The 16,799-nt window shown below is 45.2% G+C and overlaps 2 protein-coding genes across 3 annotated transcripts in view; one reads left to right on the forward strand and one right to left on the reverse strand.

The window, feature by feature from the left end:
- Positions 1 to 6,296, reverse strand: part of reep3b (receptor accessory protein 3b) — a 47,846-nt gene extending 41,550 nt beyond the window's left edge. For both annotated transcript variants that reach the window (XM_063221907.1, XM_063221906.1), the window contains exon 1: positions 5,942 to 6,296. In XM_063221907.1, the coding sequence (XP_063077977.1) occupies positions 5,942 to 5,973 (32 nt within the window). In that variant the 5' untranslated portion in view covers positions 5,974 to 6,296. The remainder of the gene's footprint in view (positions 1 to 5,941) is intronic.
- A 3,739-nt stretch (positions 6,297 to 10,035) lies between these two features.
- Positions 10,036 to 16,799, forward strand: part of jmjd1cb (jumonji domain containing 1Cb) — a 216,357-nt gene continuing 209,593 nt past the window's right edge. The window contains exon 1 of the mRNA XM_063221908.1: positions 10,036 to 10,681. Within this exon, the coding sequence (XP_063077978.1) occupies positions 10,526 to 10,681 (156 nt within the window). The 5' untranslated portion in view covers positions 10,036 to 10,525. The remainder of the gene's footprint in view (positions 10,682 to 16,799) is intronic.

The raw sequence follows: 16,799 nt of genomic DNA on the forward strand, positions 1-16,799 counted from the left end.
AGTGGCAATGGCGTCGTGCCACCAGCCTAAAAGCCCTCGGCTGAATCCCATTAAGGATGCGGCCATCAAGACACACACTTGGCGCTGTGCGACAACTGTTTCTCTTACGCTTGGTCAAGAGGGGACACGCGTGACAAGACTTTGTGAGCAGTCCAAAAGCTTCAGGCTTAAGCAGTCATTGTCTGTGCGCACAAAGTCCACACTGGGAAGATGTCAACTATGAATTATTTGCCATTTCATTACCATACAGTCCCATTCAGAATAAAGTTTGTGTGTGGGTTTTGACATCTAACAGAACTTTGAAGGACTTGGCAAGGGTTTGCGGTGAGTGAGCACCTATGTTTGGCAGGTAGGGCTTTCAGCATTGTCCTCTAAAAAGGTACTTTGTAATTGTTCGCTTGCAAGTCTGCTGTGGTCTGACCCACACACCACTGTGCTACGCGCCTGCTCCCACAACTCCTCTCCTCTCCGCCCCTTCAGGCCGAACCTCAACCCGGTGGCCACACCACTACCGCACTGCTCTCACCTCACCTACCCTCCCCCTCCTCCATGTCCACCCTTCACCCCGCTGCAACTGCTGTTTTCCCAAAGCGTTTGGCTCTTCCTGTGGTCGGGCCAAGGGAGGAAATGGGGTCTGTTGAGCGGAGCTCTTGAAACAATTTGCCAAAGCGGGGGCCCTGTCTCCTTCCCTCTGCCCCGCCATCTTTCTCTTCTGATTCGCGTCCTCTTCTCCCACCTCCAACCCTTCTACCACTCCACTCCTCTCATCCCACCCCATCACCCCCTGTCCCCCGTCTTTCCCGCTCTTTACTTTGTCTTCATTTTTTTAAAACATTGTTGCCGCCCTCCAACTCTCTTCATCTCCCTCCCTCCTGCTCCCTCCCCCCTCTTTCTCCCTCTCTGTCAGCAGCTGAAAAAATATAAGAGGGCCCCTTCAGACCGGGGGCCTTGACACAGTGTTTTGGGCAGGGGGTTCAGGTTTCCTGCTCTCTCGTTCCCTCGCTCAACTCGGCTCGCCTGCGACCCACAGGCCTGGATGAAGCCGGAATGCTGGGGGCTCGTAATGGGGTGCAGGCCCAAAAACTCAGCAGGCCCGGCAGCACAGACCAGACCAGCACCCGTGTAGACAACAGAACAGAAGAGAGTGGATGAAAACGGAACCCTAACTTCACATCTGGAGTAGCTCCTCCGCAAGTTTGACCGTTTTCCCCTAAAAAGGCAACAACGGAGAGCAGGGAGAAAATGCAGCCAGAGTGGAGCAGGGGAATGGGGGGAGAGAGAGATATATGAAGGGGGTGTGGGGGCCATAGTAAGACAGACAGGGGGTGGAGAGAGAGAGAGAGAGAGAGAGAGAGAGAGAGAGAGAGAGAGAGAGAGAGAGAGAGAGAGAGAGAGAGAGAGAGAGAGAGAGAGAGAGAGAGAGAGAGAGACTGTGGGAGGGAAACTGAGGGAAAATCCCTCTACTACCAAGGTGGCCTAATTGTTGGAGGGCTGTTTTTTTTCTTTCCCACCCACCTCATGAGAAACAAGTGTGAGACAAAAAAAAAGAGGATGACAAAAATAAGATTCAGCTCGCTAGTCGCTATGCTACCTATGCTTCTCCATTTGATCAGGCCAGAGACTTTTGCCTGGTTACTTACCACCAGACGATCTCACAAGTGAGATAGTCTGGAGCCTACCTAGGCAATTTCTCGTAGGAAAGGTGTGGTTTACCATTGCCCATAGCCATTAATTGGGCGTTACAAATGTGTCATTTAGACCATTGCCAATCGTGTCAGTTGTATCTATTCAAACAAATTGCAGTAATCACCTTTTCAAACCCTCCATGCTCTCTGATTGGAACCCAAGATCTGGAACCCTTGGTGAGGGATATAATCCATGCTGTCTTTCAGATCGGAACAATTGTGCAAAACAGCATGGGTTTTCCCAGGCTACCTGAGACCTACAAATGATCAAAGATCAATGTCAAGTCAAGTGGACTATATTGTCAAAACTCTATGCAACTTCACAGAAGTTTGAAATTGTGTTTGACCAGTCTCCAATGTGCAGTTAAACTAAATATAAGACATTGACAAAAATCACACACGCACACACACACACACCCTCCACAACCACACACACCCTCCACAACCACACACACAATTAGGGCTCTAAATTAACTTTTTTTCATCACTAGCCAAAATGGCTAGTAGATGTTTATCTTACTAGCCAAACAAATACCCACTAATGGGACAAAGTGGCTAGTAAGGTGGTCTTTTTTACCAGCCAAACTGAAATTTCACCCGCATTTGGCCGGTTTGCTGGTGTTAATTTAGAGCCCAACACACAATGTATGACTTAGTAGCCTAAATGAAAGAGTTTTACACACATTGACCCAAGTCTTGCACACAACATTGGCCCAACTGTTCCCACGGGCTGGTCCCAGCGGCCACAGGGTACATAGGGTTGCACGAGACTCTTGCTGAAGAGGCGACCTCAGGAATCCCATTACTGAGACACACAGCGCTCTTATTTTTTTCCTCCTCCAGAGGTAATCTCTCAGGGTTATCTGTCCGACGAACGGATGAACGAGTCCCCAGACATGAAATAAGCAGACTGCCTGCCTGACTATGGCTCGGCAAAGCCTGCAAGCCTCAGACGGGAGCGCAGGCTATTACGGAGCTAGACCATAATTATGCTCTCCCCCAGTCTGATTGCCATCATCTCCTTAAAGTTTCTCTGCACCGGAAGGCTACTGCATGGCCATACAGTCCCTCTGACTGACACAGCTGTTAACCTTTTAGAAAATACTGCCATTATGCTGGTTCCTCTAAGGCTACGTTTTGTCGCTGAGGTCCTGTATCTTTGTGTCAGTGGGAAGGACTGACATGCAATGGCAGAATGGTCCCTTTCCAGAGCTTATTCGGAATATTGGCCATACTGCAAAAATATGGAAAAACCCCCAATAAATTCCGTCTGCAAATATTTGGAATTGCTGTTGTTTAATGATGTTGTCAGATGGAGCGTTAAATCCAGAACTGAATTACACAACAGTGTATTAAGCATACTACCAATCATGTCCAACCATGTTCGTTCCTCTCTTACAACCCTAATGCAAAAAGTATGACGTTCACTTGTAGGACTGAAATTCTGCTACAACTGAACAAAGTGAAATGCTGACCACTATGCAGCTATTGCGCTATATTATTACACTGAACTTTTTTATCAGCAACCCGGAAAAATAGGATTGTTCAGCATAGAATTATAGAGCCACATTGCCTGTGTGCAATGCACAGAACTGTCCTCGGAGATACAGTGTGTGCAAAAATACAAAAGCACTCCAGAAAGAGACTCTATGAATGCAAGCAACTGGAGACGACACAATGCAGACTAGCAAACAGGCCAAGGCAGCCCCTGATGACCCCAACGTTACATAACGTTGTTTCGAAAGAGGCCTTGCTTGCTGCACTTTCTATGGGGAAGGGAGAGGGAAAAGGAATTCAAAAGATGCCGAAATGGCCTCTCTTCGCCTGGGAGATGTACCGTACCGTACGAGCCAGAGAGGAGAGAGGGGGTTACAGGCCAAGCTGGAGGTGATTCTGGGCTACCTCAGAACAATGCAGCATGACTCGTTCTGGCTCACGCCTCGGGTATTTCCCAGGAGGCTCGAGTGCCGTTTTCACACAGGCACTGTCATGGTCTGACGAGAGGGACTTTTCAGAATGCCAATTTAGGAAAAGTAGGGATTAACTACAGCGCTGTGTTTGAAAAAAAGAGAAAAAAAAAGACAGAAAACAAGTTTTTCATTAACAAGGGTAAAATCTCCATTAAATTTAGAAAATAAAATATAAATCAAGTTGCTAGAAATGGTACAAACTTAAGCTTATATCTTATAGCTTAAGTAGCAGGTTTTAAATTTAGGACTAGGCCTGTCACCCAGAAGCCAGCATCTGGTAAACAGTGTTTTTTTAACTGAACCAGCAGATTGCACTCTCTGTATTTCTGAATAGATAAAATAAATGGACATGTTGTGATATCTTTGCAAAAGGTTTTTTTCAAACCAGTAGCAAAACCAATACATTCTCAAATAGTCCTCATATTTTTGAAGATTTTGTTAACATGACCTTTGATCCAGTGGCATTTCTTCAAGCAGGTATAAACAGTTCCACAACAATACGTCAGGAAAAGAAAGTGGCATGGCAAGTTACGCTAGTTTGTGAACATGTACTGTAAGCTCACATTATGCAATATAACCTACTCAAGTTACTTACTTACATCAGACTTTTGATTAAATGTAACTTATCTGGCATAGTGTTGGAAAATACAGGTCAATAAGCTTAGTTCTTGTCAAAACATTTCAGCCTTTTTTCATCCAGTAAAACATTCTTATTGAATCCTCAGGCTTCAATCTAACTCAATTTCTCTCTACATAAAAGCCATTTTCATAGACAATAGCAGCCCTGCAGGTTCACTGGGTTGTTCTGGCAAAACAACTAAGGGCAAAAAATGAAACCTTTCATTGAGAGTGAGACATGCAATGCTGTGAGCAAAATTACAGTGTAGGATAAACAAAACATCCTGCGCTTTCCTGTCAAATGACAGTGTTTTATAAGTCAGCGTCATCATCCATAATCATTATGTAGTCCACACTGTCTGCAATCTTATTCAGACAGCTAAAGTAGTCTGCTCTTCACAGCCGAGGTGAGGGGGGTAGACCATCAGCGCATCAGTGGGATAGCCTACAGTTGACACGCCATACGACCTGTTATGCTCTTAATGTACGCTATGACTTTTATGGCATTGAGTGTCGGCTTCAAAAATACCTGAGCAGCCAGGACCTACATATAGAATTGCTGTCCACTTGATTTGTGGCCTCTATTTTGCGAACTGATTCCCATATTTGGAAAGCTGGCAGGTTGCTCCGAGAAAAATCACGGAAAAATAAACATGTGGTGGACTTTTCTATTGGCTTTTGAAGTTGAAAAATACAGACAAGTCAGGGGAACAGTGTTCATTTGTGCTGCACATAAAAGAGGGATAGACTGCAAAAAAAAAGAGGCCAGCTTTTTGAAAGCTGAAAAACAAACAAAATGAGAACAAGGGAGGCTATTCATTGACTGGAGACTAACATTTTGAACCAGAGGTATTCACTCACTAGGCTACCTGCGAAACCTGGAAGGTGTGATTCATAATCATGTGTTAACTTCTGCCAGGGTGTGGTGTTCATGCCATTTCAAATACTTGAATCACAGCATGATGGGAAACAAGAACAACCGTTAGACCAGACTAGAATGTTCAAGAAAACATCCCATCCAAGTCAAGATTAAGGATTTTTTTTACGTTGAGAAAATGTCATGAAGACAAGACGTCAGTTGCCGTTTTGATGAGGGACAAACGGTGGGCGTTGGAAATAAATAAAACCCACCAGCAACTCACCTACACCAACATGGTGGTAATACAAGGTTAGCTTGCTAGCTCACGTTAGCTATGAACGTCAGACCATTTTCATGTACAACAGACAATCCACAATTCCCCTCCCAGCAATGTCAAGAACGCCACCATGGCCTGAAAAATGCAAAGTTCACACAGGTGGCCAGAAAAGATAGTAGTCAGTAGACGTCCAATAAACGGCGAACCACCAGACGTCTAGGTCAAACAGAAGACCATCAGATATACGCAGGCACCCCTCGTCGTTGCTAGCTTGCTAGCTGCACCAATTTTCAGATGCGCAGAAACACTTTCAGACAGCTCGTGTTAGCTAGTTCTACATTGATGCTTTCTGTTAGAACAAATGTGCGCAAGCTGCGCTTGATGAACAGACGCTAAATGGGCGTACAAACTTAGTATTGGATTTCATGTTAGCTTGCTTGGCTGGGTAATACAAAAACAAAACACTCACTGGGAAAGAATACACTAAAGTATCGACTCATGGATAAAACCGTATAAATGGATTGCAACTTACACAACACATCTTGCTATTATCCACGACACCATCTTCTTAGGGCACGTCTGGGCATACGTGGGACGAAGGGAGAGACAGGGCCGTGCAGAGCTGAAGAGGCCAACACCGTGGAGGTAGCTTGCTAGCCAGTTAGCCAACCAGCGTAAACTTTAGGGAGAAAATCAAACGTCAGCTAGCTTTCACTTGTTTACGTTCCAGTTTCGGTCATTTCCCCGCCGCCAGCGTTTTCAGTTCCGACTACAAATACATTGAGCAGCAATACATAACTCACTACGCTATTTTATGTCCACTTTGGCCTAAAGTCCTTCTACCCTTTCACTTCTTCTCTGCTGCTTTTGTGCTTTGATAACTAGCAAGGTGCGTGAGTTGCCTTGACGTCAAAATAATTTACGTGGGGAACCATCCCCTGCTACAGCATGATTGGACGGATATTTGTATTTGTTCATATTCCTCATGGCGATTGGCTAATCGGAGTGCTCGTCAAACTCAGGCTGCATTCGAGGTGTGGTGAAATGCAACAATGTATCATCACAATGTAACAGGATTGGTTTTCTCACCCATCAGGAATAAGTAGACCAATAACTAAAGAATATGATGATGAAGACATTTACAGTATAAAACCGTTGAAAGGGAAAACATTGGCAGGCAGTGATTTAAAAATAGGCTACAACGTTTATGCAGAGAGGCTCTATGGTAGACCAGCTGTGGTTTATGGCTCACTGCTCAACAACAAAGCAGTGCTGCTATTCGGAATAAAGAAAATGCAACGAGGAGATATTCCCGCAGAGGAATATGAAAATATTTCCATTCAACAAGGTGTTTATTGTTTATTGTTTATTATTGCACTTCCCTGCAACATAGAGACATGTTGTCCTTGTAAATGCAATGGCTGCCTGGATTTGCACATATTGCAAATTATGAACAAATAATGGCATGTTCCGCTCAGCAACAATGAAGTTTAGAAAATAATTTGCACTAGGCTACAGTTCTTCAAATATCTAAATAGACCTATCTGTTTACGAAGTGGAACAACAAGGTGGCAAAAACTAAAGGACACAACAGCATTTTTCTGCTAACAGATGCACCGTTTATTTTCCCGCCTACAGCATTATTGTCTCAACTACAGGGGATGATACCCCCTCATGCACACAGGATTACTGCCCACTCCACGCAGGGATCAGGGCCACACCATCCAATTTCACATGACCTAATCCAGTTTTGAACTCAGTTACTGCACTGTACAGTATGTGGAGATATAGCCTACCGTTGGCAATGGGTATGGGGGCTCTATAATACTAGAGTGTAGGCCTACACTTTCAGCATTTTCAACAAAAAATGTAAAAAAAAAAAAAAACATCCACTTCCACATGACCTAATCCAGATTGTAACTCAAACACGTAGACTATTGCTTGTGTGGCTACAGCAGGTCTACATGGGGCTCTATGAACTAAAATAGAGAATTCTCATTCTCAATATACTGTGGAATAGACTGTCATTGCAACAGGCAGCACATGCCCTCAAATTATAAACAGGCCCCTGTTTGTAGGCTGTAGGCCTATACTTGTTCTGTTCACAGCTATTGTTAACTCCTTTGCCCAGGGGTGGGAAACCTTTTTCATTCGAGGGGCCACTTCAAATTTCTCCAAGGGCCGTAAAATTCATCCAAGGGCCGTACTATGAACACAAACCAGGATTTCCCCCTGCACTTTAGGCCTATATTGAAGGCAGCCACCGTTAAAACAGACCCCACCTTCTCCAGACCACCTGAATATAACTTAATTGTATTGAAAACGTAATTTATAAGATTCTTTTACAAAATATTTCATATTTCATGTGAAGATGCACAACATTCAAATTATATCGGGGGCCAGATAAAATGGCTTCATGGGCTGAAATGGCCCTCGAGACATACAGGTACGTTCCCCACCCCTGCCTTAGCCACCGCGTTTGGAATTATTATTATTATTATTATTTTATTTTTTTTACTGATTACCTTAAATAATCAATAGGCCTATAAATGGCAGTCATCATCAATTTCAAGTCATCAGTCAAATGTTTTTGAATGAACCCTCCAATGATAGGCCTAACAGAATTTTAAAAAAAATTAAAATTCAAAATGCATTGTTTCAGCTGTTCACTCTCAATACTACTGAGGAAGATGGGTAGAGTTTTATTGCAACAAGCTATAGGCAGCACTCGCCCTTCGATTGTACATTTTGAGCCCTGTTATATAGGCTGTATCTGATCTCTTAGCTACAGTTAACATCTATAATAGTAATATAAACTAGACGCACCCGCCTATCAGACAAAATTATTCGGCCTGCCAAGTTGGTCCAGCCCTGCTCGGATCATCACAACAAACCGCCAGTCCGGTCCACCAATCATAATGCAAGGTTTATTTTTACCCCTTTGTTTGAACATTTGGGGCAACCTTGAAGGGATGCTCGCAACAGTGGAGACAGCAGACCGGCTAACGAAAAGTGGTTGTTTGATTGGTCATAGCATTGGACAAGGCAGCGCAAAGGCAATTTGAACCATACAACGGTTTGGTACCATACACGCAGCCCTCAGCTATCGAAGCAATTCCAGACTTAACTTTTTATGTCTGGCTCGCCCAGCTAGTTTTCTTCAACCATCATCATGCAGTGTGCAGAAAACAGAAATGTAGTCATACCGCACAGCTGAGAGAACAATCTAATATGCACATTGTTTCATAATTACAAATTAAAGGAGCCTAATGTCTTTTTTTGCACAGCGAGGAAGTATAATTATAATTATTTCCTGTTATATAAGGGGTTAATTAATGACTAAGTGCCTCCTCGACAGCTTGAAAGTTAGCACATTCATTCTAGCCACATCTGTGGGATAGGCCTATTATAGGCCACAGTCTCATTTATGCTCGAGCATAGCATAAAAGCAACTCAACCTCGCACTACTATAATGAAATCTGTATGAGAAAAAAAACGACATTGTTATAAATGTGTCTCAGATATGCACAGTAGCTGCCCGAGCACTTCCCTGATTGGTGTGTGTGTGTGTGTGTGTGTGTGTGTGTGTGTGTGTGTGTGTGTGTGTGTGTGTGTGTGTGTGTGTGTGTGTGTGTGTGTGTGTGTGTGTGTGTGTGTGTGCCTTTGACTGGGATGCTCCAGCCGCAAGACCCTGATTGCAATCAGTGTCAGCTTGAGGAGCTGGTGACATGGTGACACAGAGTTGCTCTGTTCCAATAATGACCGTCTGAAGCACACTATTCTTCTGCATGCCACTTCTCCGGGTGAGAAAGGGGGCTATGCAGCATAGACCTATATGAAGAGTTTTGTTACAAAATGACATAAGCACAATTATTTTTTACTTTTGCATTTTACTTTTGCATCTATGTGTGTATTCTTGCCATTTTGAGAACATACTTAAAAACAACAACCTAGTAGGCCTATATAAATGCATTTTGCAATGCACAATGCAAAAATGTAAATTTCCCAAAATGTTCCAAATGGATGTAGGCCTATATTGCATACACATCATTTTGCAACAAAGCTCTTCAGATTTGGCTCTTTGTGGAAGCAAGACAAGCGAATTCCCTGCAAGAGTACTGTGGTGGAGCAGAGCAGCACAGGCAATGATTTGTGATTCTGTCGGTGGAGGCATATCTTTCTCCATCTCCCGCTCTGACCCTAAAGGTGACACATGGCTGATTACTACCTACATTCCACCCCTTCTCCCTCATCTCATTCCTTATTCCCCTCGTTCTCTCGCTCTCTCTGTCTCTCTCGTTCTGCTTGCTCTCCTCATCAGTACTCTGCCTTAGGGTTGGCAATAAAATAGTGTGGAATGAAAGACAATTGGACAAAGCGTAAGTGATTTCTCTGAAAGTACCACAAGGGTACCAATGAAGGTTATCCATTCCCCCCCCCCCACCATTTCATCATTCCACTTATGACAAAATAAGTGCATAAAATATATGAAATACAGGCCCAGTGCCAAAATTCAGATTGTTAAATTCAATACTTGGCACTAGGCACACATTGTTTGTCTTGTTAAAAAACACTGGCTTTATTAATTCCATATATTCATTAGCTTTGGAAATATAAAATTGTAATATTACCGTGCTATTAACCATATAGGCCTACAAGTAAATTGTTCCTTGCCATTGTCTGTACATTTCATTTCCATCGAAATTTTCCTCGATTGAGAAAAACAAAATAACAACAGCACTATTTTTGACAGTTCAGTGACAGTGGGATAGTAGCAGTCTTTCAGTGAGAATGAATCTGTCTGGCGGACGTAGCAGCGCAGTCTGCTTGCTGCAGTTTGGACGGTTGTGTGCATGAGCGGAGGGATACCAGTTTTACGTTGCAGTGATGTGACCAGTGTTCAGTTTCTCGCGGAGCAAAAGAGAGTATTTGCGGGTGGAGATTGCAAGAAATTTAAATCCCCCGGGTTGTGCTCGACACGTTTGAGAAGATATTCCAGTCATTTTTATTTGTTTCTTTCTTTTGTTCCTATACCCAGTTTCATGTAGTAAATGTCCAATCGATAGAAAATCGGTGCTGAAGTTTTCGAGGGTTTTTTCACTCTCCGTGAAAGGCCATGGCGGTGGAAGCGCGGCCGGAGCTGGTTGGGAAGCGGTTCCTCTGTGTCAGCGGCGAGGAGCCGCTTGAGCTCGGGGAGATCGGACGCTGGGGATGGCGAGCCGGGGTCATCCGTGCAGTATCTCACCGCGACACTGACAACGCTGAGTTGACGGTAAGGAACGCCACCGTTTGACTAGTAATCAAATTCGCCATGGCAGGAGAAACATCTCAGTTCGACATATCCACACTGGTTTCGCGCTAGACATTCCGGAGGCATTTTGTATGGAAAATGGCAGCTCGCGTGCTACTAGCTAGTAAGTTGGGTTGTTTGCAAGTGAGCAAGCGAAAATTATCTGCTATCGACTACCCCGCTGTATTCTTGCCAGCTGGCAATTTCATTGCTCGTAACAGAGTTTTAGTTTTTCGTTAAAATCCTACACGGAACATGAATGTTGTCGGTGCTCTAAATACAGAAGCTCAAGTCTATCATTACAGCGTGCTGGTTCTCAGAATTTTGGAGCCCAATGTTTGCTACAAAAAAATGCAGAAAATTTGATGTGGTGTGGAAGCATTCATTCGACACAACTGACACTCTGTATAAATTTGTGGACTATGTCGCCTGGAAGGCAATGGTTAATAAACCTGGTTGCAATACTAATCTGACGTTTTAGCTTCTGTCAGTGTCATAGCCTAGTATGATTTAATTCAGTCCACGTTTTAAAGTTAAGAGGTTGTGACCTGCATCATTTTCTGTAACGACTAGGTAAATAACCCAGACAACCGGAGGGTAATTTGATAGCACTATGTGTATGCGATTACAGTGTCACCATGCTGTCAGATGTGGTAGGCTACGTTTCAAAAGGTCTTTTCTTGACCAAGGCAAGCCCACAGAGGTTTTTTACAGCGTAGCATTCCTTGGTCTACAAAACCGTTTGACTTGTTTTAAAATGTACCATGTAGGGAAAGGCTGTGTTTAAGTTAAGCTATTCAATAAACGCAATCCAATTACCAATGATTAAAATGTCATTTCGAGAAAATTACACCGTGACAGGACTCCATTGATAATTTAGTTAAAATGAACAGAGACATGAGAGACCTCAGTCATTGAGGAATATCTTGATGGAATCATTGTGTGGAAAAAACGCCCATGAGACCCACTGTAGTAGAGTAGCCTACCAGTGACGATGTGTCTGTGAAGAGCCCAAACGATATTTGATGTTGGAATGGCAATATATGACACACGCAACAGCAAACTAGCAATGCATAACATTGTAATGTCAGTTACAGTCGGCATGCCAGTTATGACAAATGCCTCTGAGACATGAGGGCCCTCGTAGAACAGGACATTTCCGAATTCCCTCACAGCTTGATGCATAAAGACGCGTATGACAACAACAGTGAAAACACACACACACGCACGCACGCACGCACGCACGCACGCACACACACACACACACACACACACACACACACACACACACACACACACACACACACACACACACACACACACACACACACACACACACACACAGAAAACACACCCGGCGCCATTCACTACAGTAGGTCGTACCATTGTCTCCCTACTGTGTGTGTGTGTGTGTGTGTGTGGACATGATTTCTGTACTGTGTGAGTGTGGTGTGTGTGTGTGTGAGAGTTTGTTTTCCGGGATGTGGCCTGAGGTCGCCAACTGTAGGATTGCTACTAATCAGCACAAACTGGGCCCGGCAAGAATTTTCCACCGTGAAAAAGCCTGGCCCGTTGTTCAGTTCAGCCCTTTTTTCTTCTCTCTCTCTCCCTCTCTCTCTCTCTCTCTCTCTCTCTCTCTCTCTCTCTATCTCTCTCTCTCTCTCTCTCTTTTGAATCTGTAAAACTGTAAGCCGTGATGGCAGACAGTGTTTGCCCTCTCAAGAACGGACCTCACAGTCGGGTTCAACAGCATGAGTGGCAATGGCATTATGCAAGTGTGGGAATTCTAAGTACATTATGTGACGCCAGTCATCCACTTTGACTTGAAACAAGCGGCTCCTGAAAGGAGCATTTGTGTACCATGTACTCATTCAGTAACGTAAGACATAGTAGTAAGTGCGTTTGAGTCCTTACTACTAAAGCGGCCTATTATAAAAATGATTGCGAAATAAGCTCTTAGTATGTTTGTTTGCCCTTATCTGAATTGATATTGGTAATCTCCTGCGAAGCCATTTTTGCAGCAGATATAGTCTTCAGTTATAGTGCAAAATGTACTGTCAAAGCACCGTTTGCATTAATGCACGTTCTGAAATGGTAAAGCGTTTTGTATGACGGTGCGCCTCCAAAAGTCATTGCAGTACATATTTATAGCACTGTGGAAAGGTAGAAGTAGGCTTCCACTGCGAGGGAGGCGGCTGAGAATGAGGTATGTGATTTGTGGCTTAAGAAAACAGGCCTGAAACATGAGACTCGGGTGGTCATTTTAGTACACACACACACACACACACACACACACACACACACACACACACACACACACACACACACACACACACAGAGTGTGTCACATAGCCACATACACACACTCTCACATACATTCATTGGCACACTCGTCACCCACCCCCCACTCTCTGCGGCAGGCAGCAGTGTACCATAAAGGCAGCTATGTTCATGATCCCTACTACACCCCCCCACCCCCCACCCACCCTACTCAGCAACCACCACCACTCACATGCACTCACACACTCACAACCACACACCACCACCACCGCTACCATCACCACCAAGCTCTGCATAACTGCCTGGCACTTGCAGATTGCTCTTTGTTCCTTCAAGAGAGCCGGGGAGCCGACTTATACAGTATGCAGAAATAATTAGCTCAGCCCCCCCCCCTTTTTTTCCCATAGACCGCTGTGAGACACACAAGGCTGACAAATGGCCCTACTGTATTTTTTTTTTTTGCGCCGTTTTGTCCGGCCGGCCGTCGAACACCAACCCCCAGCCAGCCAGCCACGCCATTTGTTTATGTAACTGCAAACCAGTAGGTTGTGTCTGTGCCACTCCATGGCCGTGTCCAATGAACGGGGCTTGGCGACAGATTTATCTCTTGGCTTCGGCTTATTTGTTTTTTGTTTTTTTCTTTCCCTGTTTTTTTTTGTTTTGTTTTGCCTTTGAAATGGTGTGAGAGTAAAGCCTTGACCTACATACGAAAAAAAAAAACCCACACAGTTGGACTGTGCATCTCTTCCGATCCAAGCTTACTCATTCATCCTAGCGCTAGCAGCCTTCTTCCGTCGACCCCCCCCCCCCCCCCAGAATTTGTTGCAGTTTGGGCTTTTGGGAGTCTAGGAAGTGTGTGTGTGTGTGTGTGTGTGTGTGTGTGACACTTGAGCATGTATCAGTGCATTTGTTGTGAATATGTTAAAATACATGTGTGGTTCTCTTTCTGTCTTTTGGCTGCTCATTGTCCTTACAGATGTCTTTGTAGGTACGCATGCATTTGTTTGCATTATATTTGTTTAACCCGTATTAGTATGTTTGTTATAAAGGGGTAATGTTGCCCACCAGTGGCACCCTACATGCTGCTTTCCTGGAAGACTCGGAGGTCTTCTCTTCTCTTCTCTTCTCTTCTCTTCTCTTCTCTTCTCTTCTCTTCTCTTCTCTTCTCTTCTCTTCTCTTCTCTTCTCTTCTCTTCTCTTCTCTTCTCTTCTCTTCTGCCTGGCTGGGCTGCCTCTTTAATTAGATGAGAGTGGAGCTCTGACAAGGCTGCTTGGCTCCACCGCTGGTGGGCCTGCCCTGGAGTGGAGCTGCTGAACTGCGTGGCTGGTAGACTGACCCCCCGGATCCCGAGCACTCTTTTTTTTATATACGTGTGTGTGCGTGTGTGTGCGTGCGTGTGTGCGTGTGTGTGTGTGTGCGTGTGTGCGTGTGCGTGTGTGCGTGTGTGTGTTTGTGTGTCCAATGGTGTGTAACTTTGTTACGATAGAGAGCAGCCCATTATATGGTCTGTTGTGTGTGTGTGTGTGTGTGTGTGTGTGTGTGTGTGTGTAGGCATGTGTGTAACACAATATACCACTGAGAGAATAGGCTAGCTTGCCACATCACCAGCCCAATGGTATTCCCCTTTAAATCCTAGTGGAGTAGCGCACTGTACAGTGCTCACATTGAGGCCACTCTGAAACGGATTAGTACCATCTTATCTCTCTTTCCCTCTTCTTTTTCGAGTGGCGTGTTGAAAAGCAGACCCGTGTTTGATCACCTCAAATGAAAGTAGCATGCAGCAGTCAGTGTAGACTGGGTGAGGGGTGGGAGGGAGGGAGAGAGCTGGGAATGGGCCTGTAGTGAGACGGCAGATCATGTGCAGCCTTCGTGGTTTCAGTCAAGTCCTAATCATCGACCTTGTGTCCATATTTAGGAGTACGGTACAGGACTCCCCCCCCCTTTCTTTCTCTCTCTCTCTCTCTCTCTCTCTCTCTCTCTCTCTCTCTCTCTCTCTCTCTCTCTCTCTCTCTCTCTCTCTCTCTCTCTCTCTCTCTCTCTCTCTCTCTCTCTCTGTGTTTTTTTTCTCTACCTCTCATACTATCCTACCTTTGCTTTCTATCTGTTTTGCTCTCTCTCTCTCTCTCTCTCTCTCTCTCTCTCTCTCTCTCTCTCTCTCTCTCTCTCTCTCTCTCTCTCTCTCTCTCTCTCCCTTATTTTCCCACTCCCTCCCTCTCTTCACCCCCACCCCATCTCTCTCTCAAGGACTCTGTTGTGCTGCTTCAGCTGCCAGCGACGGGGTCCTCGTCTAGTTCATGTGTCAACAACCAGCCAGAGACAGCCGGCCTTTCCAGGCCTCTATCTTCTCCTCTCTCCTCTCTAACCTGGACTGACCCTCTTCCTGTCCCTCTTGGAAACATGACTTTTTTTTCCTTCTCTTCTTTTCGTCTCTATCTCTCTCACTCCCTCCTTCGGCCCCCACCCCACCCGCACCCTGCCTCACCTCTCCTCCCCTCCCCTCCAAACAGGCAGACGCCAGACACATGTTTATGGAGGGAACACAAGTCCATCTGGCACTGTTAGAACAATAGTGTTGCAGTCAAGTAGTTATTATGGAAGCTGTCCTCGCTAGGCACTATCTTTTGTTGCTATGCTCTGACTAGAGCTCTGGGAGTAGGCCTTGTAGTTGTATGCATCATCTAGGCCACCTCTGTCAGATATTCCTAAGGTTGGATTTTGACCCACTAAGAGTCTAGGTTGTGTCATTTATCCTCACATTACTCTAACAATCTAAGTGCGTTTGCCACCGATGGAAAGCTGTGGTGCATTTTTTTTTGCTGACAACATAGCAATGCTCCTCAGCCATTATGACTGCGGTGTCCTTTTAATGCGGTCTAAATTGCATGTGCCGTTTACACTGACTGTATATGTGTAATGGGATGGGAGTGTATGGACTGGCTGGCTGGTGGGTGGGTGGTGAAATAGTCTGGGGCTGTCATGTTGGAGCTTGCGACACCTGTGAGAGCAGTTAACCTCGACCGCACAACACCTGACCACACCACACCACAGACTCTTTCCAGTTGTATGCGTAATTAAGTTGCTGCAACACGAGCCGCCCCTGCCCTGCCTTCCCTTCCCTGCCCTGCCTTCCCTTCCCTCGTCTCGTGTAGGCTTTCACGGGCGAGGAGGGAGAGACGCGGGCTTGTTGTAAGGAGAGAGGTTACCAGTTCTCCTATAGCCGTGGAGTAATGAGTAATGAGAAAAGAGAAGAAAGGAATAGGGTAAAGCTATAAGGGTAGATTGAAAGACGGGCTGATATTGAGAGCGAGTGGTTGGCTCGAGAATGAGAGAAAAGCGGTATTGAGGAAAGAAATTGGGAGGGAGGGAGAGTAGGAGAAGAAAGGCAAGAAAATGTATGGAAAGACACACTGATACTGAGAGTGAGAGGTTGGCTGAAGAGAGAGGGAGAGAGAGAGAGAGAGAGAAAGAGAAGAGAGAATGTGTCTGCCTCACCAATGGCTGGACTGCATCCCATAGCAACAGCAGCTTAGCTGCCTGACTGACAGTTGGAGCAGCCCTCGCTGCTCTTAACACTTTCAGGCCCGTGCCGGGACGAGGAGATCCTATTATCGGCCCCCATTGTGAATGCCCCATACCGCCCCATTGTGCCGCTTCCCGGCCCTTCAAAAGAATGGAGACGGGGGAGAGAGCGGCGTATTGTGTCCGCGGGTGTGTGTCGCACGCGGCTAGGTCACCAGATGTGATGGCCAGGGTCATTGTGCCGCCGCCTTGTTTTCCTTTCAATTAAAAACAAAAAAAACAAACGTGTAAACAAAAAAA

This window comes from Engraulis encrasicolus, chromosome 17 (assembly GCF_034702125.1).
Source record: "Engraulis encrasicolus isolate BLACKSEA-1 chromosome 17, IST_EnEncr_1.0, whole genome shotgun sequence".
NCBI classification, from domain to species: domain Eukaryota; kingdom Metazoa; phylum Chordata; class Actinopteri; order Clupeiformes; family Engraulidae; genus Engraulis; species Engraulis encrasicolus.